The sequence below is a fragment of the Vombatus ursinus genome, unplaced genomic scaffold, assembly GCF_900497805.2.
Source record: "Vombatus ursinus unplaced genomic scaffold, bare-nosed wombat genome assembly UNPS02014807.1, whole genome shotgun sequence".
In the NCBI taxonomy this organism is placed as follows: Eukaryota; Metazoa; Chordata; class Mammalia; order Diprotodontia; family Vombatidae; genus Vombatus; species Vombatus ursinus.
In genome coordinates this window covers 22,024,357-22,040,740 of record NW_020954585.1, presented here as the reverse complement: position 1 = coordinate 22,040,740, position 16,384 = coordinate 22,024,357, and the positions used below count along the sequence as shown (strand labels likewise).

Genomic DNA, 16,384 nt, shown 5'->3' with positions numbered 1-16,384 from the left:
CACACACACACACACACACACACACACACACACACACACACACACACTAATATGGGGTTAGGCCCTTAATAAAAGGATTTGCTCTGTGAAGTTTGGATTCAGTCAAAGGGCCGCACTTGAGGCCAAATGTAGCCTCGAGGCCGCAGGTTCACCACCCCTTGACTGTTAGAGGAACTTTCAGCAACCTGATTTACTGAGTTCTTATACAGCAGCTCTGAGTGACATATCTGAATACTGAATTAGCCCCCAAGGAGCAATAAAAAAATAGTGAATAAGTGACCCTATGCAGAACAGTGGGTTGATTTTTCCAATTATACCCTGTTTTCCCTTTAAAAGGGACAGTCCTGACCATCGTGGACTATAAGGACCCCTTCGAAACTGCAAAGATATAACTGTGTTGGATTTGTTATTCTAGATCTAAACTTAACTCAGCGTCCAAACAGGATTGTAGGGAACCAGGCCCAACATAATTATGCACGTCTGGTGAGCCTCTAGCAGCAACTAAGCAGTAACAGCCAGTCTTTAGTTAAAGAACAAGAAACTCCGATAGAGAGAGAATGAAAATGAAGGCAGATGAGGAGGCAGTTTCAGTAATATAAAATGTTACTCTCATTACATCATGCCCATGCTAGAAAACAAAACAAAACAAAACAAAAACTTCAATGACTGCCCATGTGATAAAATCCAGATGCCTTCGTTTTATATTCAAGCTCCTCCATAATCGGGTTCCTTCCTACCTTTCCAAAACCCTAAAATCCCAGGTTTGGAAGATCAACTTGTTCAATCCTTATCTATAGTTTGAATCCCCACCCCAGTATTCCCCCAGCAAGTCCAGTGTCTGCTTGAACACTTACAGTAAGAAGGAACTCACTACCTAAAGAGGCAGGCCAATCCACTTTCAGAGAGCTCCAATTCTTGGGAGGTTATATTGGATACTCTGCCAAAATCTGCTTCCCTATAATTTCTATTCACTGGCCCTATGTTTTTCTTTTCTAATAATACATTTAACACCTCTTCTGTTTGACAGTCTTTAATATACCTAAAAGGAGGGCTTCTTAAACTTTTTCTACCCCTGACTCCTTCAACACTTCTTAAATTGGGGTCAGGAGCCACAGTTTAAGAAGCACTGCCTAAAAAAAAGAAAAAGAAAAGAAAAGAAGCACTGCCTAAAAGCACCTACTAGCTCCTACACTTCACTTCCTCTCTTCATTTCCTACCAACAGCTCTGCTTGGTTTTGCCTCCACAAACATCATCCCCCTGGTACCAGATACCCTCTCCCACAAAACCTTTCAGCTTCCTTTTGTGTATGGTCTTCCCCCATTAAGGCTACAAATACCCTGGGGGCAGGGACTGTCTTTTTTTTTTTTTGGTATCCCCAGGGTTTAGCAGAGTGGCACAAAGTAGGGATTTAGTAAATATTTATTGAATACTGACTTCCTTTCAGATTATAATCCAGTGTCAACTGGGTCTTACTCTTTCATTCAACCCTAAAAATGTGGGCACCCAAAACAAGAAATCTAAAAATTTCAGTGCAGCTTGAAAAACTTCAAAAAACAATGCTACAAGATAGGAAAAGCAAAATATCAGCACGAATGTCAATTAAAACTCATTTTAAATTTTAAACCGGTCTACCATAAAGCATCAAAAGTTGCAATTCAGTTAAAAAAAGAAAACTACTTTGCAACTCTCCAAAATCACACTTGTCACCATGTAGTGTTAGTATCTCCTGCTAACATAAATGAAACATGTTCTCTGAGAGAAGTTTGGAAGACAAAGTTACACATAGAGGTGAGTTTCACAAAGGCACAAATATACTTGAGTGAATGAATTTATTACTAACGTTGGTAATTTGAAGGGCATTTTCACATGATTTATCTGACTTTTGCCTACAAATACAATCCATACTGGACATTTGGGGATAAAATGAGTTATTACTTCGGGGGAAAAATATAGTGTACATTACATATCCACACAGCGCTCTAACTTACAAAGTGACAGTATCCCACAAATTTATTAAGTGGGTCTCTTGTAACTCAGAGTGAATTTTCTCATGGAAACAATGTTATAAAGGGCACTTAGGTCTCTAGGCCAGTCTGTAAAACCGTATATTAAATATGATTTTTGTAATTAACTATTCTAATAACATTTCATTCTATATTATTATATATTAATATAATAAGTTTACAAAATAATAATTAATTAATTATTTTTGATTAATACAAAATCTTAGAGCTGGAAGGGACATCAAAGGCCACCTAGATCTAAGAATGAATCCCTTCAATGACATCTGCAACAAGTGGTCATCCAGCCTTTCCTTGAAGATAACCAGTAAGGGGTGGCATGTCTGGCAGCCCATTCCACTTTTAGACACCTCTAATTGTGAGGAAGATTTTTCTTGAAATCCAGAGTAAATCTGCCTGCCATTGCTCATAGATAGCCCTAGGTGGTAAGTAGAACAACTCTTTTAATCCGTCTTCTACATACTTGAAATATTGTCCCACTTAAGACTTATTTTCCATGTAGGAAAAATCCTGGCCTCCCTTTTAATATCATTTTCATAGGAAAAAAAAGTTGAATTCTAATAGGAATCACCAAGACCAGATCTCCCTGTCATAGATTCAGTGACTACAGCATACTCCTTCTATAACTTGGACAGGAGAATTTCTTTTCCATTGGGATTTCAAGGGGAAAAGGAGAAGGCAGGGCTCTGGAACCAAGATCCAGAGGTTTTAATCATCCAGAGGAAGCAATTGGACCTCTGCCAATGGTGTCTTGCAGGATTTCAAGGCAGCAGGAGCTGCACCTACTACACAGAGGCTCCGTGGGGACAGGGCCTTGGCCCCAGGATGAGGATGGAGTTTCAGTGGTAAAGGACCTGGGGACTTAAGGAAACAGGAGGAAGTTAAGGCAAACATAGATACATATGAATTATTCCTAAAACAAATGTTCAAAAATATTTTTTTACCACAAATATTATTTCAGATACATGCATTATTTTATCACTAACTTGTAATTTATGTCTAACACTTCTCTATACAAAATTTATATTGATATTTACAATCGTAGCTGGAGAATTAGAAAAAGAAAAGAAAGTGATATACTTAAGTCTATCCTTTATTACTAGTATTCAGACTTGAACTTTAGGATGCTTTGAAAATATTAAAAGAAAAATTTCTACCTTTATATATTAATTTCTGAAAAGCAAGTGGAACTCCGGTAACTTGTTCAATAAGAAGAGCCATGTCCTGAAGGCTTGGTTCATTGTTTCCTTGCTGCGCTACAACTTGAATGTTATGTTTTTCATTGTCTGAAAAGAAACAATAATTATCTGTAGCTAGAAAATAGCAATTCTTCAATGTAAATGTTCTATAAATCACACAGAAATTATCTTTAGAGCAGAAATTAAACAAACATTTCCAATTTCAAGAAATATTTTTTAAGCTCTTACCAATGGCTGAGAACTCTGATGGGTAACAATAGAGATAAAAGGTAAAGGAGAGTCCCTACTCTCAAGGAGTTTATTAGTATCATAGAATCTCAATTTCAAGAGATGGCAGAAATTTAGTTCACCTCCTGCCTAATTCAGTAATCTATTTTATAATATCCCCAATTTGAGGTCACCTGCACTCTTCTTAAATATGAGCAATGACAACAAACTCATAACTTAGGAGGTAGCCTTCTTTATTACTGTATAAGTATAATTCTTAGAAAGTTTTCACCTAATGTTGAACTCAAATCTGCCTCCTTACAGTTTCTATTGATTCTAGCTTTTCCCTTCAGAATTACACAAAATAGCACCTAATTTCCCTTCCATGTGCTACCCTTTCAAAATATTAGAAGACAGTAATCCCTAAGTCTCTCTTCTGATGACAAAACATCCCCCCTTCCCTCGCCCCTCCACGGAGCCCATTCCCTTTTGCATTTACTTTATTTGCAGCCATATTGTTAACTCGTGTCACACTGTTACGCACGTTGAGTTCACAGTCCACTAAAACTCCTAGATCTTTTACAAACTAATTTCTAGCTACGTATTTCCAGCTTACATTCATAAATTGATTTTTTGGACCAAAATACAAGGCCTTATATTTGTCCTTATTAAATCTGACCTCATTAGATTCAGCTCAACACTGTTAAGATCTTTTTGGATCCTGACTTTGTGATCCAATATGTTAGTTATTCCACCTAACTCTGTGTCGTATGCAACTCTGATAATCTTGTCTGCCATCTATGCCTTTATTCAGCTTATTGGTTAAAATGTTAAATAACACAGGACACAAATGCCAGAAGCACTCCAGTGGTTGACACAGGACCTTGCTGACTATATACTTTGTAGTCAGACATCTGTTGTTCAGTCATTTTAGTTGTGTCTAACTCTTCATGACCCCAACTGGGGTTTTCTTGGCAAAGATATTGGAGTGGTTTGCCATTTCCTTCTCCAGCTCATCTTATAGATGAAGAAACTAAGGCAAACAGGGTTAAGTGACTCGCTCAGGGTCACACACTAGTAAATATCTGAGGCCAGATGTAAACTCAGGAAGATGTCTTCTCAACTCCAGACTAGTACTCTATCCACTGCACCATCCAAGCTGCCCTCTAATTCAGCCACCTAATCAGTACTAAATGTACCCTCTAGCCTACATCTTTTAATCTTTCCCAAAAAGAGAATGAGAGAATCTGATACATGCTTTGCTAAAAATCTAGGTAAACCATATCTGCAACACTGTCCTGACCTAGGAAACCTGACTTGTTCATTTTTTTTTTAAATAACTTTTTATTGATATCTTCTGTTTCTTACATCATCATCCCCCTACTTCTTCCAGAAAATCACCTCATTTTACAAATAGTATTTTTTGGAGAGGAAAAAAAAATCAGCACCAACTGATCAATACATTGAAGAAATCTAAAAACATGTGCAATGTATAACACTTGTGGATCTCCTTCATCCATGAAAGGGGGGACCCTCTTTTCATATTTCTTTATTTGAATCTTGCTTGATCTTTATAGTTTTTTAACATTCACTTTTGATATTTTGTGTGTGATTGTTCTTTTCATTTATATGGTTATAGTGATTATATATATTCTTTTCTTGGTTCTGCTTACTTCACTCAACATCAGTTTGTGTAGATCTTTCCATGCTTCTCTGTCTTCATTACACACATCATTTCTTTAGAACACAATAATATTCCACTACATTCACATACCACAATTTGTTTCATTCCCCAATGGATGGACATCTACTTTGTTTCCAATTCTTAGCCATCACAAAAAGTGATACCATAAATATTTTTGAATATATGGGGACTTTCTTCTTACCAATGGCTCCCTTGGGGTGTAAACCCAGTAACTGAATCTCTGGTTCAAAGAGTATGGATATTTTAGTCACCTTATTTGCATAATTTCATATTGCTTTCCAAAATAGTTGTAATATTTCACAGCTCCACCAACAATGTGTTAGCATTCCTATCATTCCACAGCCCCTCCAACATTGAGCATTGCCATTTTTTGGTCATTTTTGCCAATTTGCAGGGTGTAAGGTGAAACTGCAGGGTTGTTTTGATTTGTATTTCTTTTATTATTCGTGATTTGAAGTATTCTTGCATGTGGTTGTGAATACTTTGCTTTTCTTCTTTTGAGAATTGTTTGTTCATATTCTTCAACAATTTATCTACTGGGGAATAGCTATTAGTTTTATACCTAATAATATGTTCTGATTACAGGCATACCTCAGAGATACTGTGGGTTTGGTTCCAAATCACTGCAATAAAATGAATATTGCAATAAAGCAAATCACAAGAATTTTTTTGTCTCCCAGTGCATATAAAAGTTATGTTTATACTATACTATCATCTATTAAGTATGCAATAGTATTATGTCTAAAAAACAATGTACATACCTTAATTTAAAAATTCTTTATTGATAAAAAAATGCTAACCATCATCTGAGCTGCCTTCAACAAGTCATAATCTTTTTGCTGGCAAAAGGTCTTGCCTTGATGTTGATTGCTGCTGACTGATCAGAGTGGTGGATGCTGAAGGCTGGGATGATTACAGCAATTTCTTAAAATAGGACAATGAAGTTTGCTGCATCAGTTGACTCTTCCTTTCATAAAAGATTTCTCTGTAGCATGTGATACTATTTGATAGTATTTTACCCACAGTAGAATTTCTTTCAAAATTGGAGTCAATCCTCTCAAACTCTGCTGCTGCTTTATCAACTAAGTTTATGTAATATTCTTCAATATTGTTGTATCTCGGGGAAGAGAGAAGCCCGAGGAGAGAGAAAGAGAGATGAAGGAACAGTTGGTCGGTGGAACACACACAACATTTATCAATTCAGTTCACTGTTCTTTATAGATACGGTTCATGGTGCCCCAAAACAATTGCAATAGTAACATCAAAGATCACTGATCACTGTAATGAATATGATATTAATGAAAAAGTTTAAAATATTGTGAGAATTTCCAAATGTCTCAAATTATAACACATGATGTGGGCACATGCTGTTAAAAAAAATGGTACTGATAGACATGCTTGACGCAGAATTGCCCCAAACCCTCAATCTGTTTAAAAAAAAAATGCAATATCTGTGAAGCACAATACTGTATAGCACAGTAAAATGAAGTATGACTACATTTTTTAAAATTTCTTTTGCTGTGATTTCACTTTGCTTATTTGTTATTTTATTGATTTGATTTTCTGCTGTCTTCTTGTTAATCAGATTAGCTAAGGGTTTATCAATGTTATTAATCTTTTGGAAGAACTAGATTTCAGTTTTATTTATCATTCCTATTTTTCCAGTGTATTTATTTCTCCTCTAATTTTTAATATCTCCTCTTTTTTGCCCATTTTAAGTTCATTTGTTGGCTTTCTAATTTTTCAAATGCATTGTTTAATCCATTAATCCGCTCTTTTTCTATTTTGCTAATATTTGTCTGTAAGGATATGATTTTTCCCTTGAAAAACTAGCTGTGGGGCAGCTGGATGGCGCAGTGGATAGAGCAGCGGCCCTGGATTCAGGAGGACCTGAGTTCAAATCCAGCCTCAGACACATAACACTTACTAGCTGTGTGACCCTGGGTAAGTCACTCAACCCCATTGCCTAACCCCCCCCCAAAAAAAACTAGCTGCATCCCAGAAACTTTTGTACACTTTTTCATCATTATCATTTTCCTTTACGCAGCTATTGTTCCGATGATTTGTTCTTTGACTCGCTTATTATTTAGGAATTCATCGTTAAATCTCCTTTTGGGTCTGTATTTTTTGTTTGTGGTTTCTGAACCAATTTCTATTTTTATTGTGTTATGGTATGGAAAGAACGTATTAACTATCTCTGCCTTTTTTATATTTGTTTACAATATATCTGTGCCCTACTACCTGATCAATTTTTGTAAAAGTTCCATATGGTGCTGAGAAACGTGTATTCTTTTGCAGACCCATTTAGAAGATGCCCTAAGTTTTTTAACTCTACTTTCTCTAACAATTTGTTCAGCTCCATAGTTCCTCTTTTGTTTATCTTTCTGTTGTTGTTCTGTCGATTCAATCATGTCTGTCTCTTCATGACCCTGTGGACCACACTATCCATGGGGTTTTCTTGGCAAAGATACTGGCATAGTTTGCCATTTCCTTCTCCAGGGGATTTAGGTAGATAGAGGTTAAGTGACTTGCCTAAGGTCACATAGCTAGTGTCTAATGTGGGATTTAAACTCAGGTCATCTTGACTCCAGGCCTAGTGTTCTATCCACTAAACCACCTAGCTATCTCCATCTTTCTGTTAGACTTATCCAAAATGGAGAGAGGGATACTGAAGTCTCATCATTGTGTTACTATCTATGTCTTTTTGTTGCTTAGATAATATTTCTTTTATGAATTTATATGCAAGGCATTTGGAGCCGATAAGTTTATTACTGATATTGGTTAGTTGCTTATGGTTGCTTTCAGTATAACATAGTTTCCTCCTTTATCTCTTTTTATTTTATTGGCTTTGTCAAATAACATGATTGCAACTCTTGCTTTTTTGGATTCATTTGATGCACAGTAAAATTTTTCCCATCTCCTTAGTTTAATTTTATATATGTCTTTGTTTTTCAAATGTGTTTCTTTTAAATAACAGATAGTAAAGCACTGTTTTCTTATCCAATCTGTCACTCTTTTTTGTTTTATTGGATTGCTTACTCTATTTGTATTCAAATTATATTTTTCCTCTGTCTCTAATACTGTCCGGTTTCTTCAAGTTAGGATTCTTCCTCCTCTTTTGTGAACACAGTATTATGTTCCCTATTGCAGTGGTCCTCACCCTGATTTCTTCTCATTTATTACTGCTTTCCCTTCGGGCTTTTGCTTATTAGATCTTTTTTTCTCTCTTGCTTTTATCTGATTATATAATTCTTATACCCTTTTCCTCTCAGTGAAGTAGATTCCCCATTCCTCTTTCCTTCGTTTCAACTAGTCCTGTTCATTAATTTTTTTTACTTCAATTTTTTGCACCCTTTTCCAAAAAGACTTTTTCTTATGTTCTTCATTATCCATCCTCTCTATCTACTCTACATCTTCATTCTCTGATTCATGATCCCTATAATTACTTGGTCTTTCTCTTTTCTCTGAATTCCTCATGCAGTCAAGTTTTCCAAGTTATATATTCTAGGATCTCCCCTCTGGGTGGTTTCTCCTATTGCCTTGTGGAACTTGCCCCCATGGATTCCTCTTTTCCATTGTGCCTCTCTTTCAGAACAATGCCAATTATTGTAGATATCATCCAAGATACTGCTCCAGGGAAGGGCTCCTTCTCCACCACATCCCTGATTACACAGCCCACCACTGAACTATACCCTCCCCTGATTACCTTTGTCCCCCATTTGCCTCAAAATTTCCTCCCTTGGTTCATGCTCTCACAGGTTCCAATTCCTCCCCTCCCAAAGTAGGACTAGTAGACTTTTCAAGTACCAGATCCCCCAGAGAACACTCAGTGAAATGTCCCTGTCTCCCTTCACAGATCATCTCTCTTCCTTCATAGAAGTATTCATCAGTAGAACCACCTCCTCCTCCTACCACCAAAAAGCAAGATCTTCTTCCTTTCCCTTTCTTTTCAATCTTCCCTCCTCCTCAGCCACTCCCCAGTAAGTTCTTCTCTTTCTGAGACCACAGGGGGCTCCTCCCCCTTGTTGCCAGCCCTTGAGTTGACCCTGGCACATCACATATTCCTTTCTATTCTCCTACTCAAGTACCTTCCCCCCATTAAAAAAAAATACAATGATTCATCTGTAGATAAGGTATCACCTCATTCTGTCCATAACGTTCTATTCCTGCCTTTTCGCTCTTTCCTTCATCTTCACCTAGGTCTTCTTAACTACACTTAGAAAGGAGCTTCTTAATGGTCCTTGCTATCACTTTAGATATCACTATTTTTGGCTGCTACATTGGCTCACTCCTCTTGCATTTCTATTGTTTGAGGTACTCAAGAAGCAAATAATTTCTTCAGTTCTGGTTTTCTTTCTAAAAAGATTTCAAATGCCTCTTTATTATTGAACATACATCTTTTGTCCTGTATGGTTAAGCTCAGATTTGCTGGATAGGTCACCCAGGTCTGCATCTGGAGCTCCATGGCTCTTTGGAATACATTATTCCAATTCTGTCTAACATTTTCTGGTGGGTACAGAACAGTCTTAGGTTATTCACATTTCATTTCCTTTGTATTGGAAGCTCTTTCTCCTGATAGCCTGTTGTTTCTGAATTGGATTGTTAAATTTAACCATGTGTCTTGGAGTTTGCAGTCTTCATTTTTTTCCAGAGATGATCTGTGAATTCTTTCAACTGGTATGTTTTTCTATATTCAGAAGTTTTGTGCATTTCTCTTCTGTTATTTCCTGCATTATGGTGTAAAGGTTTTTTTGTCCTGTTATGTTCTTCTGAGCAACCTAGGATCTTTAGGTTGTCTCTACAATATCCCATCTTCAAGATTGGTATGTTTTACTTTTTCTTTTAATGTTATTTTGTTTTTTTGCTTCTCTTCTAGATTGTTCTTCACTTTTGCATATTTTCATTCCCAATCTATCATTCTCTCTTTTGTTTATTTGGTGAGGTTTGCGATTACAGACTCCAGTTTTTCTATCATGCCCATCACTTTATCAGTGAAGTCATAAATTCTGCTCTCATAATTCTCATTTCTCTTTTGAACCACTTAGGAACAGCACATTGTGGTTCTATGTTCTCCTCAAACTCCTCTTCAAATTCACCAAATGTGGGGTAATTTTCCTTTATTTTGCAGTATTTATTCATAGATGCCTGAACTCATTTACTGGAGCTAAAGGTCATACTTTCTTCTGTTGTTAATGTTTCCCTTGTTGATTTTTCAGTCACTGAAGGGATTTTCCTAAAGTGCAGGTCTTATCACATCACTTCCCCTTCCCAATAAATTCCAGCGGCTTCCTTATTGCCTCCAGGATCAAATACAAAATGCTGTTTGGCATTCTAAGCCCTTTATTACCTAACCTCCTCCTACCTTTCCAGTCTTCCTGTACCTTACTCCTTGCCATAAACTCTTTGATCCAGTGACACTGGCCTTCTGGATGTTCTTTGAGTAAGACACTCCATCTCTTGGCCCCTGGCATCCTCTCTGGCTGACCCCCTTGCCTGGAACACTCTCCCTCCTCTTCTCTACCTACTACCCTTCCTGGACTCCTTTAAGTCCCAACTAAAATACCATCTTCTACTAGAAGACTTCCCTAGCCCTTCTTAATTCTAATGCCTTCCCTCTGTTAATTATTTCTTATTTCTCCTGTATATAGTTTGCTTTGTGTATATAAATGTATATGTATATATACATATATGTGTGTGTATACATATATATGTATATGCGTGTGTGTGTATGTTTATATATTATCTCCCTCATTAGATTGTAAGCTCCTTGAGGACAGAGACTCTCTTACTCTCTCTATTTTTTTAATTAATTTATTTTGATTTATCAACAATCACTTTCATAAGCTTTTGAGTTTTAAATTTTTCTCCCCCTGTCCCCCCCACCTCCCTTCCCAAGAGGGCACACAATCTGACATAGACTATACACATACATTCCTATTAAACATATTTTCATATTATAAATGTTGTAAGTAAGAATTCAAACCAATAGGAGGAATCACCAGAAAGAGAAAACAAAACACAACAGAAGAAAAAAATAGCAAACAGTATGCTTCGATCTGCATTCAAACTCCATAGTTCTTTCTTTGGATGTGGATAGTATTTTCTATCATGAGGCCTTTGAAGATGTCTTAGATGCTTGTATTGCTGAGAAGGGTTAAGTCTACCAATATTAGTACCTAACTGATTATGTTATTCCCTTATTTGATGACAGTAAGGTTCAAACAATGCTCATCTCCCTCCCTTCTTTCCCTCTGCTGGAATAGGTTTTTGTGCCTTTTCTGGTAATGTAATTTACCCTTGTCTGCCTCCTCTTTTTCTTTTCTGTCAGTACGTTTTCTTAGTTAGATGAGATTAATCCACTTACTTGGATCCATTTAACCCACTTGATTAGTTTTTTTTATCATTACATCAAAGGCAACTTATATCCACCCCCTTTATGTATACCCCTTTAACTGGTGTAATAACAATACAGTTCTCAAGGGTTACAAGCGTCATCTTCCCTTGTAGGGATGTAAACAGTTTGCCCTTATTAATAACATGTTTCTTCTGTCCCATTCACCTTTTTATGTCTCTCTTGAGTCTTGTATTTGAAGATCAAATTTTCTGTTGAGCTCTGGTCTTTTTATCAGGAAAGTCTGGAAGTCCCCTATTTTGTTGAATATCCATCTCCTGCTCTGAAAGATCACGCTCATTTTCACTGCGTAGCTGATACTTAGTTGTAATCCAAGCTCCTTTGCCTTACAGAATATCATATTCTATGCCCTAAGGTCTTTTAATGTAGAAGCTGCAAGTCCTGTGTAATCCTGACTGTGGTTTCATGATATTTAAATTGTTCCTTTCTGGCTGCTTGCAGTATTTTCTCTTTGACCTGGTAATTTTGGAATTTGGCTATTATATTCCTTGGCATTTTCAATTTGGGATCTCTTTCAGGAGGTGATGGGTGGATTCTTTCTAGGGCTATTTTACCCTCTGATAACCTCAGGGCAGTTTTCCTTTATGATTTCTGAAAGATATTGTTCAGGCTCTTTTTTTCATCGTGATTATCAGGTAGACCAATTATTTTTAAATTGTCTCTCCTGGATCAGTTTTCCAGATCAGTTGTTTTACCAATGAGGTATTTTACATTTTCATCTGTTTTTTCATTCTTTTTTTTCTGTTTGACTGATTCTTACTCTCTCATAGAGTCATTAGCTTCCATTTGCCCAATTATAATTTTTAACAAATTGTTTTCTTCTTCTATTAGATTTTGTACCTCCTTCCTCATTTGACCAATTGTATTTTTTAGGGACTTGTTTTTTTCAGTGTACTTTTTTCCCAGTTGGCCAATTGTATTTTTTAAGGACTTGATTTCTTTAGTATACTTTTTTTCTAGTTGGCCAATTGCATTTTTCAGGGACTTGTTTTCTTCAGTGTACTTTTTTTCCAGTTGGCCAATTGTATTTTTTAAGGACTTGTTTTCTACAGTTAATTTTTGTCCTTCCTTTTCCAAGCTATTGACTCTTTCTTGCATACCTCTCATTTCTTTTCCCATTTTTTTTTCTTCTTCTCTCATCTGACTTTTAGAATCCTTCTTGAGCTCTTCTAAGAAGGCTTGTTGGGCTTCAGACCAGTTCTTATTCCCTTTTGAGGTTCCAGATGTGGGTTTGTTGACAATGTTGTCCTCTTCAGAATTTCTGTCTTGATCTTCTCTCTTCCCATAATAAGAATCTATTGTACATTTCTTTCTGCTCATGGCGTTTGCTTATTTCCTGGCCTTTAAAGAGATTGAGCTCTCCTGCTGGGGAGCAGAGGGCACTGACTGAAGCTTCTTGTGTTGGGAGCCTAGGGCCTGGTCACTGGCTTTGTGTGCTGGGGCCTCCAATGCTGGCAATTGGAGGCTGTAGGGTGCTGGCAGCTTACCTGGTGTTGGGCTGGAATCAGCAACACTGGAACTCTAGGGGTAGGATTGGATAGCGTGGCTCCTGAAGATTTCGTGCTCACCCGGGCCTTTCCTTCCTTTCAAATTCTTCAGCTCCTTTCAGATGGATGTTGCAGGATGTTTATCTACCTGGGGCCCCTTAGAGTGCTGCTTCCCTTAGTTTTGCTGAGGCACTGGGAGACCCGGTTGCTGTAGAATTCTGAGGAACCTGGTGGTTTTCCAAGAAAGTTTCCATCGGTTCCCCGCTCTCACTGAAGCACTTGGGGGTCCAGGTATTGGTGTTTGCCTGCTCCACCACCTGGGTTTCAGGATCTCCTCCTGGTATGCTGAGGTGGGGCTTTCCACCAGCTTGCTGGGATGCCTCTTGTTCTGTACTGCTCCCCTTCCCCCAGGGCAAGAGGGACCTCTCCCATTATTCCCTCAAGCTACCTGGGCTACTGGACTGCTGCACCCCATCTTTCTTCTGGTTCAGCTGTTCCAGGGTTTTTCCTGGGGCCTCTCTTACTCTCTTTTGCCCCTTCTTGTAACCCTGGTGCTTAGCACAGTGCCTAGCACATGTTACATGCTTAACAAATCTTTACTGATTGATTATTGATTGAACTTCTTATGTTCAAGGTCTTTGAGTTTTCTTCTTCTGGAGATTTTTGGTACCTTCTCTTTTTTCCCCCTGATTTCCCCTATTCACTTTCTGGCTCTATCCCCTCTGATGGTAGTTTCCTTCAAACCTGGATTTCAAAGCCTCTCAGGCTCCACAGTTCACCAACCTAGGTCTTTGCCCCAAGTGACTTTTGGGTTAGGGTTAGTCAGAACTGACCCTGCTGAGTGCTGTGCACATTCCCCCAGACTTAGATGATTGCTAAAACCACTTCTCTCTCCCTATCCCCACAACATGCAAACATGGTATCCTGTCCTGGTGACCTGTTCTGCTTCCTCTGTTCTTCAATTCTCTGGCCCAGTACCAACAATTCAGGGCTTTGCCATGCTGGTATTTTTGTTCCTGAAGGGCTTCAGCCAGCTGACTGTCTGACATAGCTAGAGTAAATTTCCACAGCCCGGAGTTAGGATCTCCATAGAACTGGAAACAGAGAGGGAACCTGGGAGTAGGAATGGGTTGTGTTGCAGGTCTGTGTGTCCAGTCCTTGGATCTGCTAGTGCAGCCTGCTTGTACTTTGAAAGGCTAGAGATGGGTGCTGAGTGAGCTCAGGGTAAGTTGAATGTTAGTTCATAGCTTTGGGGTTTTTTTTAAAAACCTATTTTTGAATTCTGGGTGTCCTAGACCATGAAGATAGCTATGGAATAGTTTTATCTTTGGTGCATAATTTCTGTTTCTGGTTTGAAAGGTCATGGGGATCACAGAAAATATTTAATCCTCCATTTTGTTGCTCATGTGACCCAGAAGTCCCCCAACTAGCTCTTGACAAAAGTATGATGGCTCTCTATAATTGTCACTTCTTCTGGATGTACAGTAGAAGACAGGTAGATGCACTACCCTTTCTATAACAAGTTCTAAAATTCTGATATGAATTGAAACCAAGTTCATCAACTTAAGAGTTTGCCAACTCTACTTTCTTCTTCTTTTTGAAAACTTGTCATTGTGCAGAACAACATTACTTGTCCAAAAACAGAGGTAGAATTATGACCAAACCTAGTTCTCCAGACTCCCAATCCAAATGTTCTTTTTGCTTATACCTCTCTTATAAGTTACCTTAGGGCAGGGATTTTGATTTATATTTTTGTATTCATCATTGTGCCAAATATAGTTCCAGTACATAGTAGACTATCCAGAAATACTTGTTGGATAAAACTGATCTACTTATATTGCCAGATATATGGACAGCCAACAAATGGCTGTCTAGAAAGCTCTCTGTAAACCTTAAAATTCATTGGAACATAAAGTCATGTTGTTGCTTCATTCTGGAGGGGGTAGAAGAACATAGGTGTCCTTACTCTTTATTCTAGTGTTTGTATTACTCTAGGAAAGGAGCACTCACTGCCCTTGGAGCAAAGGACTGGATTCAAATCTTATCTCTGAAATTATGTATATGACTCTGGGCAGCAACAATAACAAAAATAATAGCTAACTTTTATCTAATGCTTGACATGTATATAATTTCATTTGATTGTCACATCAATTGACTTAACCTCTCTAAAACTCAGTTTACTCATCTATAAAATGAGAAATTGGATAGCCTGAGATCTCTTCCAGACCTATGATACTATAACCTGTGTAACTATCATTTTGTAAATAGTTCCTGTTAAATAACTGTTAAGACAGATCTGATTATTCTCCAAAGAGATTTCATTAATGTAGATCCTGTAATACCAAGTTTGCTTTTTAAAAAGTTAGACTCCTTTGAAATCAGAACATCTTTTTTTTTTTTTTTTTTTTGGCTGGCCACTTCCACAGTCAAATTTGATTACCACAAGAAATCTGGCACTGTGATTTCCTGGCCGCTTTAGGGCATAATCACAACATAAACCTAACTTTTTAGAAAAGGTTACCCATCTGCAACTCTATGGAGTGGAGGCTGCCACAAGTCCTGAGCTCTCCCAACATCCTTCCAGAAACCAGGGCAGTATTGCTCAAATGACTGGATAAATGTAAAATAATTTGCAAACCTTAAAAGTACTATATATTTAATTGCTAACTATTGTTATTAACCGAAGCAGGAACAGGAGGAGTCTATTCTATGGGAAGCTGCTAAATCATTGAATCAAGGAATCTCAAGAGAGTTAGTTGGAAGAGATCTCAGTGACCATCTAGTCTTCCCCCAACCCCCAACCCCCCAGAACTGAAAGAAGAAGTCTCTAAAGTGAGAAGGGCAAGTGAGTGGAGAAGAAAAGAAAGAAAGAAAGAAAGAAATATGGAAGAGAAAGAAAAAAAACATGTAAGTCCTATCCATAGTACTTAGCGCATGGTAGGAGCTTAATCAATGCTTACCGACTGCCTTATTTACTGGTAAATAACAAGATTGTGACTCTGCCTCTGGGGATCAGCCCCCACAGTCCCCATACAAGATGGGCTTCAATGAGACCCCCTTCCCCTAATGTATCCTGACCAGAGGGGAAAAACCCAACATGGGCAGGAACCAGCCCTGCTCCCCCCCCCCGACCCCGGTCACTTACTGTGGGTGACAGTGACGGTCACTGAGGGCCCTGACATCTCTGCTGAGGCCATTCCCTCGGACTCCCCGAATCCCAGGCCTGACGATCATTCACTGGCCCCCCAGGTTCTGCCCCCTCCCCACGCTGCAGGTAAGAGACCCAACCTGCCAGGCGCCCAAACCTGTCCAGGCTGCTGAGCATGCTCAATGCAACTCCAAGGAGAGCCAC

At 38.2% G+C, this 16,384-nt stretch overlaps 1 protein-coding gene across 5 annotated transcripts in view; it reads right to left on the bottom strand.

The window, feature by feature from the left end:
• BAG1 (BCL2 associated athanogene 1) overlaps window positions 1-16,384 on the bottom strand; it is a 49,726-nt gene extending 33,342 nt beyond the window's left edge. For 2 of the 5 annotated variants that reach the window (XM_027875121.1, XM_027875123.1), the window contains exons 1-2: window positions 16,178-16,384; window positions 3,180-3,308 (exon numbers count right to left, since the gene is read on the bottom strand). In XM_027875121.1, coding sequence (XP_027730922.1) covers window positions 3,180-3,308; window positions 16,178-16,229 — 181 coding nt within the window. In that variant the 5' untranslated portion in view covers window positions 16,230-16,384. The remainder of the gene's footprint in view (window positions 1-3,179; window positions 3,309-16,177) is intronic. The other 3 variants (XM_027875122.1, XM_027875126.1, XM_027875124.1) reach the window with 2 other exon arrangements.